General features: G+C 35.3%; 1 protein-coding gene across 6 annotated transcripts in view; it reads left to right on the forward strand.

The window, feature by feature from the left end:
- Window positions 1-12,181, forward strand: part of LOC106051110 (transient receptor potential cation channel subfamily M member 2-like) — a 220,678-nt gene that overhangs the window by 143,027 nt on the left and 65,470 nt on the right. For 5 of the 6 annotated variants that reach the window (XM_056003788.1, XM_056003786.1, XM_056003789.1 and 2 more), the window contains exons 28-30: window positions 3,576-3,616; window positions 9,960-10,006; window positions 12,006-12,019. In XM_056003788.1, the coding sequence (XP_055859763.1) occupies window positions 3,576-3,616; window positions 9,960-10,006; window positions 12,006-12,019 (102 nt within the window). The remainder of the gene's footprint in view (window positions 1-3,575; window positions 3,617-9,959; window positions 10,007-12,005; window positions 12,020-12,181) is intronic. The other variant, XM_056003790.1, reaches the window with a different exon arrangement.

The raw sequence follows: 12,181 nt of genomic DNA on the forward strand, positions 1-12,181 counted from the left end.
TACACCACTCTTGATGACGTCATGAATCATTTTTGTGTCCTCATTATCTTTTGTACTCTCTACACCATCGACGCTCGCTTTATAAAGTCTGTTTGGTGCCACTCTGACAAACACACGCCATGTCTCACAAAAACAACTTTGCCATCTTGAAATACCACCTTTCCAGGTCCCAACAATCTCTTTTTGCCTTTACGCTTGTAAAAAACGTTGTCACCATTTTGAAACACTTGCTCTGATGCTCGAACCTTAGAACGCAGGGCTCGTCGTATTCTTTCACCTGACTCTGATTGAACGTAAGCTTTACGTGCCTTGTGGAGAGCAGACATGTGCTTAAGAAAGACTTTACTGTTGTGTTACCCTGTAAAGCTGGTAGTTTTGCCTGCAGAATGTTTGCTAAATTAGGGTTTCTGCAAAACACAATCTGATGTTTTCTATAACCATCACTTATTCACAAGTTTTTAGCCATATTTGCCCAGAATAAGACAGTCTCCAGATCTACGTCTGAATTTTCCGCTTCAAGTTCTAGTATCCATTAAACTTTGTATTGTTTGAGATCCATTGCAACTTTTTCATTAAAAGCTCTGGCCATAGAAAAAGACAATACATGTTGAGATGGTGTCTTAGCAATAACCTTGCACAGTTCAAAGCTTGTTTCTATATATGTTAATTCCTATTCAAAACCCACACTCCAACTGTAAGAATCTTGAAGTTGTAAGTCTATTTCTTGGAGTGTGTGCAAACTGCCTATGTTGTTTTCTAATTGTTGCCATGCGTTTGTCTGGGGATTCGTCGAATGCTTTTTCTGTGTTGACGTTTTTAATTTTGATCGTATATGTCAAGGAAATGTGATTAAAAACTACAAAATACGAAGAGTTGCTTTTGTATACTTTTAGTTCTAAAGGACATAGTACATGCCAAACATGGAATAAAAATTCTCCCAATAGCTTAGAATAACAAAGCTCATATTGATTCTTTTGCGTTAAGCTATTGGCCTATTATTGGTTTGGTAGAAAGTCTTTACAAGTGTATTACTTAAATAGTTACGTTCAGATATTAATATTACAATCAGTGTATTAATTATAGCTTTAGTGTGAAACATCAAGTGAGCAAAATCTCTACGTTTTGGGTAAAACATACATTTATAGCAAACTAACATAGCACTGTTTTCCTTAAGACACTTAAAAGCATTGCGTTAGTATTGTAAAGAAACCTTTCTTTTTTAGCAACTCCTTATGCCTAACACCATTAAGCTCACTAAAAAACTTTGGTAGATGTTAGAGCCCAATAAGGAAAACGTGCCCTGCCCAGCGTGACTGTATGACTATAGTAAGTTCATACCGTGTTGTAGAGCGGTCTTAGCGCCGTATGTTCATGATGGTATGGAAACCTCTTTAGTGAAAACGTTCAATAAATCTTAGTTGCTTTATGTCAAGTACCCATGTCTCAGATCCACATAGAGAGGTAAAGAGGAACAATGCTTAATAAACACTGATTTTGTAGGCTGAAAAATGATTTTTCTCGCCACACTATTATTAGGAGGCGTCCAAAAGTACTACTGGCCCTTATCATCCTCACTTAAAATAAATGCGACATTTGATACTATGATTTTCAGATTTGTGAAGTTGTCTACCATGATGGGGCTGACTTACTTCTATTGGATGAATTCCAGAACATAATATCGCTTTTTCCGAGGTTATTGTTAAAAAAGAGGTATCAAGGTAGGCTTCAGCGGATGCTTTTTCGTCTAATGAAATATGAAATACTGCTGTCTATTCCACATTTTCAAGAGCATCGCTAACAGTAAAAAAAAATACCACAAGTAATGACTGGGATGCACAAGTTCATCACTTCGTCAATAGTTTACCCATGTCAGATAAATATATAAACATGTTTCTGCAGGCCACTGCAGATAGTGCTGTTTTACTTCCATTGATACCATATGATACTCCTGTACTTCCTTGTGAAAAATTGGAGCTGATATTTTTGAGTATCTTGGAAGAACTTTTTGCTTCTTGTAGATTACTATAGTTAATTTTTTGGAGATAAATCTTATCCTAACTCTAAAAGCTTCCAATGTGATCATAGAAATGAAATCACTATTTCCTCGACATGGTAGCCCAATGGAAGTAATTTGTGTCAATGGACCCTCATTTACTTGGGAAGACTTTCTCAAATTCTCTTAAAACTGGGGTTTAAGCACATTATTTCTAGCTCCAGATCTCCACAATCTAATGGTATGGCAGAACGGGCCATAAAAACAGTGAAATGGCTTCTAAATAAAGCTAGAATGTCAGGTCAAGACTCATATTTGACCCTATTGCAAATTCGAAATGCCCCATGCCCTGATGGACTTTCACCTTTACGACTGCTCATGGGCTGCCGTCTAAGGACAATTCTTCCGAAAACGGAGGCCTATCTCAGTTATTAAATCCCAGACAAAAAAATATAATTCTTGGAAAACAAGAAAAAGAAATCAAGCAAAATAGTATAACAAAACAACGAGACGCACCGAGAGACCACACATTTAGCCTGATAGCAAAGTGTGGATGCAAGAGAAACCTGGCGATTAATGGGAACCAGTAGTGGTCATCTCAGAAGAGCCCAAGATTCTGCTGGTTAAGAACACCGCAAGAGATAATATACTAAAGAAATATTAATCTTAAGAGACACGTGTACAAGATTAAGGTTCATAACATTTTTAAATGGACACCCCAGTGACAGTCATTAATAGTCAACCGACACAGCTAGAGAAAGTAAGCGATACAAACATCCTGCAGGAACAGACTACTACTACCGATACGCAGCCAGTGATAACTCGATATGACAGGCAAGTTTGGCCAACAGTACGTTATCCTGATGCAGATAATTAGATACACGTATATCTATTTATTATTATGCAATTTTGATATAGTTTATGTCTCTTTTTTTAAACCAAAACCTTTCGTTTTTACATTATATAATTTATATTTTTACTATTGATAATCTATTTAACATTCTGTTGTGTTTAACATGTAATCAATTTACTAATTTATGTTTATAAGGAGACAAAGAACTAATTTGTATATTCAATTAATGTCTGAATGCTTTAAAGGAGAGAGATGTGATAGTAAGTGTATATTTTTTAAGTGGACAGTAGTGCAATGTGTGGGTGACTGTGTATGAAAGACCAGATGACTTTCACTGTAACTGATTTAGTAAAGGAGACGAATGAAAGAATAATAAAATCAATGTGTTCATTGACACTCTTGTTGTTTTAGTGTGTCTATTAATCACACCTTTAAAAATAAATGGCTATACCTTTACTAAACAATACTAATGATACCCCATAAACTTTAGTTTGTATTCGCAAACACGCCAGGCATTTACGCTTATGTTATATGCTATTCGCTACAAAAAAAAAGTAAAAAAAAAAAATCTAGCCATATTTAATTTTTTAATATCTGATTTGATTTGATTTTAGGCACATCGGCACAATTTAGGCCATGTCATTTTTTTAAATATCTATTGATATGTACCAATTAATGAATATTGATTCTTTTACGTAGTAACAAATTTATCTTTTTTTTTTTACATAGACAGAAAACAGTTTCTCTTGCTTTAGCAGACGTTTCAAAAGGTGAAGTTTAACTTATTTCTTCCTAATCTATATTTTAAAATACATTTATCAACTGGCGAATGATAATTTATATATATATATATATTGTTACGTATTTCTGATCTTCTGGCTAAATGTACTAGTAGGCACACAAATAAAAACACTGCAAAGAACTTGACGACTCAGCTTTCAGGTTCATCTAACTTTATCGACTATTAACTCTAACAATTCGTCACTGTAACATGTAGCGTAGAAGACTGTAGAATATCTGTCAGTTTGCAGTTAGCTATACTTCGTTGCAATTCATCTCTTCAATTCGTTGCAATTCATCGAGCCGTATTCCACAGAACAGACCAACGACACACTTCCCAGTGTCGCTCCAGGTCTCCCAAAGCTAAACCAAGTCGTACTCAAGTCTACCGAATCAGAGCCGTACACGTCTTACATCAACTGTATCGACTGTAACGGCTCAAGTCCACTGTAGTTCGCTGTATAGACTTTAACGACAGTAGTCCACTCCAGTTAACTCTACCCTAGTTAACTTGCACCGAGTCGTACACATTTCTCTTCCACAGAGCCGCACACGTCTTACATCGTCTGTATCGACTGTAACGGCTCAAGTCCACTGTAGTTCGCTGTATAGACTTTAACGACAGTTGTCCACTCCAGTTAACTCTACCCTAGTTAACTTGCATCGAGTCGTACACATTTCTCTTCCACTGTCTCGCACAGTAGACAACAGTAACATAGACTGTACTGACGATTCTACCTACGACTCCATACGACTGACTTTCACATTAACTCTCTGGCTTATATAGAGTCCATAATCGCTCCTAAAATATTGCAAAAACACTGCTAGTACCTTCTGGAACAACACGTGAGGAAACGTCACATCCTGTCTTTATTTATACATGTAGTTTGCAGATAACACCCGCTGCAGTGTCATCAAGCCTGGGTCACACGTAGTGACCTCTATCTTTCACTGTTCATTAGTAACTGCCCCCTTCTTAGATCTGTTCGTCCCCTGGAACAACACGTGAGGACACGTCAAATCCTGTCTTTCTTTATGTAATAGTAGGCTTGTAGAGACTAACAAACACTTTCTTGTCTGTTTAAATCAGTGATTCCCAAAGTGGTCTATATAGACCCCCAGGGGTCTACGAAGACCTCCAGGGGGTCCATGAAAGTGAAAAAGTAAATTGGGGGTCTATGAGATGTCCATGGGGGTCTACGATGTTGGATTTCAATTAAGCAAGTTATAACTTTAATGTTCACACTCCGTTAATGTAACTATTTCAAGCAAGTATAAATAATTTGTAATTTAGTAATAAATATTTATTTGTCCTGCTATTGAAATGTAAAATTGTTGTATATAATTTCAATACTTATGTAAATAGTTACTTTTGTCTACATGTAACTAATGTTTCACAAAAAGAAATCTAGATTTTACATCATAGATTATTTATTTCCTTGGTTAAATAAGTGGATGTCTAAGTGCCTATTTATGACCATATGAAACCAATTACACTGGAGGATTATTTGAGACGATGCTACCCTCGTAAAAAGATAAAGGTGATAAAACATTTCAAATACTCAAAAATAAAGTTCAGAGTAAACCCACACAATCTTTCTTCAACATCATATAGAAAAGATGGTAATTTATGAGTGTCTTATAAGATCTCTTATATCATATAGAAAAGATGGTGATTTGTAAGTGTCTTATAAGATCTCTTTACCTATAGCCAAATATGGAAAACACTATAGATAAAACATTGATTTTACCAGCCATTGAAGTAGTTTTAAAAAAAGTTTTACATAAACGTAAATCTGTTATTATGCAACAAATTTCTTTAAGAAACACTATAGTTCAAGGGCACATCGGTGGGATGAGCATTAAAGCTGCAAGCTGCCTAATGGTCTTCTGCTCCATATTTATCCCCAGGGCTGACCCACAAAACCTTTCCCATGTTTGGGTATAGCTGCAAAGCAGCAGATTATTGAATTCTGTTTTCCTTTGGCTTGCCAAGGCTAATGAGTCCCTCCTGCCAAAGCTGACTGATTTAGGCACCAGTAACTCGTCTTTGACCCTTCTCATGTTAGTGAAAACAGCTCCGCGTGCCTTATATTTGAGCCAGATGTGAAAAATCAAGAAACACACTAGAAACTGCTCTTTTCGAAAACTTTTAAAATGATATTTAAGGCAAATTGATTAATTAATTAATATTTAATGTTTGAAGGACTACTTCATAGAACAAAAAATGTCTATATGAAACATAATAACCGTAATAACGAATGATGAACATGCAAAAAAAAACAACAACAACATTTCTAGTGTGTTTGGTGATTGCAGCAATACATATTACTTTTTTTTTTTTGGTTTAAATTTTATCAGTCAAAAAAGATAGATCTCTGTAACTTTTGATGTAGCTTAAAATTAGTTTTTCGCTCTTCGACTCAATACAGTTATTGTGAAGAAACAAGTCCTTTTACGTTAAAAGTGTATTTTAAATGTGGAACATTTTAACAAAAACACATATACACGGCAACGTTATGTACAGATCTCCTGCTTCACTCGCTGACCTTTTTCTCTCTCTCTTCTTGTTTACATACTAGTCATTTCCCCCAAGTCCCCTAACTCTCGATACTCAACACTTGACCGTGTGTCACGGTTGACCACACAATAACCGTGTCACCACAGTCCTCCCAGGGCAGAGAAAAATTTTGATCATATCAAAATTTCATGAACCCAATAGTTTGGGTGTACATTAATAATGTTTAACATCGACAAGAAAAAAACAATGATATGTAATACAATGGCATCTTCTACTATGAGAGAACTGATAATGCCTATAACGACAAATAAATTTTCAATAATATGTTTTTGCAAGGGACATTTCCAATTGATCTATCGCAGAAAGCTTTCCTGTTATATTATACAACTTATATACAAAAAAAAATACACGCATTTAGTTTTTTCTATGTAACAATAATCTTTTGAATGCCAACATTGTCAGGTGAAAAATGCACAATTAGTTAATACTTTATGTTACATCAAACATCTTCCAAATTAAGGGAATTGTTTACTATGTGTTTCTTTCATATTAGTTCCTAAATGGACATTTATGACTACAATCAATGCAAAAAACTTAAAAAACTAAATTGTAGTACAACTTTCACATCTCTGAATGAAATTTAAAAAAAAAATTCAAAAGCGTAATGTTCATTCAATTTTTGACAAGACAAATTTTAAAGTTATCATACAAGTTTTTTGGTAATTTTCTCATCATCTGATTAATGAATGAACCTAAGTCCAGCGGTCCCTAGACACATCTCGTCAACACGTCAGCAATCACGTTGATTTGTCCCGGAATAGCTTGAACTGTAAAGCTGAAGTCTTGAAGTTTTAAAGCCCATCTAGTGATCCTCTGGTTGGCTAGCTTATTTGTATTAATATAAGCTAGTTGGGCGTGATCTGTTAACATGATGAATGATTTCCCAAGCAAGTAACGGGATAGTTTCGTTATGCAGAACACAATAGCTAGAGCTTCACGCTCTATCGTGGACTATTTCTGTTCTGCTGCGTTCAGCTTTCTGCTAATGTAGTAAACTGGTCTTAGCGTTGCATCACACTTCTGCATTAAAGTGCCTCCCACTGCTGTGGAGGATGCATCTGTTGCCAAGTAGAAAGGGTTTCTGATGTCTGGAAGCTGGAGTACTATGTCGTCTGAGAAGACATTTTTAATGCTTTGAAGGCATTCCTGTAGTCTGGAGCTCCATGTGATCTTGTTTGGCATGCCTTTTTTTGTCAGTTCAATTAGAGGTTGTGTAATACCTGTGAAATTTGCCAGGAACCGTCTATAGTAATTACATAAACCTAAGATGCTTCGGACTTGTCCCTTTGTTGTAGGTATTGTTAAGTTGAGTATCTTGCTTATATTGTCTTGTAGTGGTCTGATCGTATTTTGCTGTATTCTGTGCCCTAGAAATTCAATCTCTGTTCTGGCGATTTTAACCTTACTAGGTTTTATTGTAAGCCCGTTGTCTTGTATTATCTGGAATACTTGTTGCAGGCCAGCAACGTGTTCTTCTAATGTGTTGTGGAAGACACATATGTCATCAAGATAGAAAATGACATCAGGTCTTTTCCCTATTAGTTTTGCCATCATTCTGTTGAAGGTTGCAGGCGCATTACTAAGCCCGAAACTCATGTAATTCCATTGGTAACAACCAAATGGAGTGGTGAATGCTGTAAGTGGCTTAGCATCTTCGTCTAGTGAAATTTGCCAATAACCTCTGGCTAAGTCAAGAGTAGTGAAATATTTTGCACCTCTAAGTTTAGGTATAATGTTCTGTATGTTAGGCATTGGGTATGTATCTTTCACTGTGATGGCGTTTAGTTTCCGGTAGTCTACACATAGACGCATCTTTCCGGTTGTTTCTTTTTGTTTCACTAGGACTGCTGGAGCTGAGTATGGAGATGTGGATGCATCAATTATTCCCATTTCTAACAGCGTTTCAATTTCCTTTTTCAGTATCTCTTCATGGTGTAAGGAAACTGGATATGGTTTGGATTTTGTGGGCTTCGTATCAGTCAGTTGGATAGTGTGTTTTATGGCAGTTGTTCTACCCGGTTTGTCTGTGAATATTGGCGCCCAATGAGCTAGCAGTTTATCAATATCTTGCTTAACTGGATACTGGAGATGTGATGTGTCTATATCTTTCACAGTTTCACAGCTTTCAATAACTGGACATGGTAATTCCTCTGTTTCCTCTATTGTTTCTATCATCATAACTCTCTGACTGTCTTGCGTGTCTTGCTTAGCGTTCGTTGAAAGAGTAAATGGTCTGGGCATGTACAGCTTCAGCATATTGATGTGAAATACTTTGTCTCGACCTCTAATGTTTATACTGTAGTCGACTTTCGAAATCACCTTTGTGACTTGGAATGGGCCCTGCCATTTTATAAATAGCTGGTTATTTCTGTCAGGCAGCAGAACCATGACATTATCACCAACTTGTAGTGTTCTCAACTTTCGCCCCTGATTTAGCTTTCTCAATAGTTCTGGTTTCTCTCTGTTTGTTTGCTTTTGGACAGTTTCGCATGCTTTGATTATATTTTGTCTTGTCTTGATGACAAGATCGTATCCTGTGAGTACGTCATGTTCTATGTTCCTATTTACTAGAAAGTCTCTGTATAGTGACATGGGTCCCCTAACAGGTGAGCCATAGAGCAGCTCGAATGGTGAGAAGCCCGTTGTTGTGTGTGTTACTTCTCTGTAGGCAAACAGTATGGGGTTGATCAGCTTGTCCCAGTCTGTTGGGTTGTCCTGTGCTACTTTGTTCAGCATTGTTTTCAGCGTTGAATTCAGGCGTTCGCACATCCCATTTGCTTGGGGGTGAAAACGGGCAGCAAATTGTTGTTTAATATCAGAAGATTGCGAGTTCGAGTCTCGTCGGGGTCGCCAGTTGTGAAGAAACAAGTCCTTTTACGTTAAAAGTGTATTTTAATTGTGGAACATTTTAACAAAAACACATATACACGGCAACGTTATGTACAGATCTCCTGCTTCACTCGCTGACCTTTTTCTCTCTCTCTTGTTTACACACTAGTCATTTCCCCCAAGTCCCCTAACTCTCGATACTCAACACTTGACCGTGTGTCACGGTTGACCACACAATAACCGTGTCACCACAGTTATAAATTAGTTTTAATTTAAAAATGAATTAATGAATCTGCAAAAATGCAATACAAGTTAAGCAGGCGGTCTACCGAAAAACAGAAAACATGGCAAGGGGTCTACGAGACAAAAAGTTTGGGAACCACTGGTTTAAATGCTGCTTTATTCATGTTAGATCGTCCATATATATAGGCCTAAAAGGAATTCAATTATCCCCCCTATCTGTTAATTAGCACATTCTTTCGACATGCCAGTAATGTGGGTTACTGGGTTACAATAATAGGACGGGCCTGACAAAACAATCACATTTACTATCACAGTTTATACATGTAGATTCCAGAGAACACTCCCTGCTGTGTCATCTCGCCGGGATCATACATTGACCTCTACCTATCACTGCTCATTTGTAACAATATATATAATGACATATATATATATATATATATATATATATATATATATATATATATATATATATATATATATATATATATATTCAATTAACATTACTCACAGGCTACTCACGCTGATTAGTTCGCAGGCTTTAAGTTTTTAATTTCAGCAGTGACATCTCTTTTATTTCCGTTGTTAACACTGATTCTAACATAATAACACAATCTTAAAAATGTTATAATTTGCTTATATGACTACGATGTTTACTTAAAGTATTATTATATATTCAATAGAAATATTAAAAGTCATTCAAGAAGATTTAAAATTGATGAAAGAAAAGGTATTTTTTAAATTTTATTTTATTTTTTATGATAAAAATCTAAATGAGCTTTATGTTATGCTAAAGAAAAATAATGTATATCATCTTAGGTATTAGAAAACTTACACTATACACTTTATATATTTTATATACATATTTATAAACTCTGCTCCTCTGCATATATTGTGAACATACGCACTATTCAGCTTTAGGGAAGGTCAGATGTAAAAACGAACAATTGTGAATTTCGGCTATGTTTTAGAGAAATGGACTTTTTGTTTTTCGCCGGGATAGAATGCGGATATAGGAAAGTGCTTCTAAATTAACGGACCTAAAATATAAATACGTTTATATGTTGTGGGTTAAATATGGATCGGGTTTTTTCAATTCAAGTCAAAGGTTTATGTTGAAGTAATTACAACGCGCCGGTTAAGTTAAAAAAAAATAGGGGTTCTAGAAAGGGAAAAAGAAAGGGACAACTATAGGGGAGAAAAGCATCTAGGCAGCTACATGTTTAATGTAGAGGATTCAATGAAAGCGATAAACGAAAAGATGAATGGGACAAAATGTTAAACAATATATAATGAAAGTTAATTACATTAAAATTAAATATAGGACGAACATGAGAATGAAAAATGGAAGTATTTTGGCTTGTCTCATAGTCTTCATGACTTACATATTTTCCAAACCTAAGGCAAGCATAACCATTGTCTGCCTGAGGTCGATTAATATATATTTTTGTTTTTGCCCTCTGCGTCTGTCCTGGACAGGATTTTTTCTTATAGTCTCTCATTTTGTTCCTTCGGTCTTTGTGAGTGTCCGACTGCTGTTTCCTTCCGAGGCTGTATGCAGCCAGGTGCTATGATCTATATCAGCTAAGGCAAATTTACGCCTAAGCTGGTCTATAAAGCGTTTCCTCATTTACATCGACATCTTTAAGCTCACAAAAAGTCCGCTTTTTGCATACGTTGATCTCAAATACGGGATACGTCACCTGCCCAAGCGTAACTGTCAGATTTTCAGAAGTCCCGCTATACGGTTCAAATTGGCGTTCACAAGAACATCGTATTTTGTAGTGTAATGTTGCCACAGTATCTCCAATAGAACGCAATCATTTCTGGTAAAAGCACTAAAGTATTCTTAGCTGCTTTCTGTGTAGTACCCATGTCTCAGATCTGTATAGAAGGGTTAAGAAAAACACAGCTTGTTTGACATTGATTTTTGTTGGTAGGTGGTGCGATTTTTTTCGACTAATTCTTACCTGACGGTGTCCTAAAGCACCACTGGCCCTGGCCAGACGGTTATTATTTTTTTTTAAAGCGGTGCGTCATTTGATACGATACATCCTAGATCCGAAAAGTGGGTCTACCACGTTAAGGAGATTTCCGCTTACGGTGATCTTCGGGGGTCAGTAAGTTTTATCGGGTGACATTTGGAACATGACTTCTGTTTTTTAGAAGTTTTTCGGTACACCAGAAAATGTTCATTGTGATCTATCAAGAGAATCTCCGTTATGACCATCTATTTAGATTTTATAAAAGATACTAGACGTCAAAGAGTGAACACATTGCCGTCCCAACAAAACCTGATAGCCTTATGGATATTACAGATAGAAAAATTAGGTAGAAATATAGATATATAAATACATTTATAGATAGATCGATAAATAGATAAATAGATAAAAAAAATAGATCGATAGATAGACTGATTGATTGATTGATTGAATGAAATTCTATAGTCATGACCATATATATATATATATATATATATATATATATATATATATATATATATATATATATATATATATATATATATATATATATATATATATATATATATATATATATAGATATATAGATATATAGATATAGATAAATATATATAGATATATAGATATATAGATATAGATAAATAGATAAATAAATATATCGATAGATTGGTTTATTGATTTATTGACATAGAGATTTTCTATAATATATCCTATGTATTTAACTTGTTAAATATCTTTTTTTTTCAGTTATTGCAAGAAGGGTAAGTTAATTGCTAAAATATTAAACAACAACATTGAAATACAAAGGTAATTGTATACTCTATTCATTTGGTGATTAATTGTTAAAACCCTTGAATTTCAAACCTGGATTTTGGGGTTTAAATCTTAAGACTGGGAAATTTAATTGTGGTTTGTAAGACACT

The sequence above is a fragment of the Biomphalaria glabrata genome, chromosome 11 (assembly GCF_947242115.1).
Source record: "Biomphalaria glabrata chromosome 11, xgBioGlab47.1, whole genome shotgun sequence".
NCBI lineage: Eukaryota > Metazoa > Mollusca > Gastropoda > Planorbidae > Biomphalaria > Biomphalaria glabrata.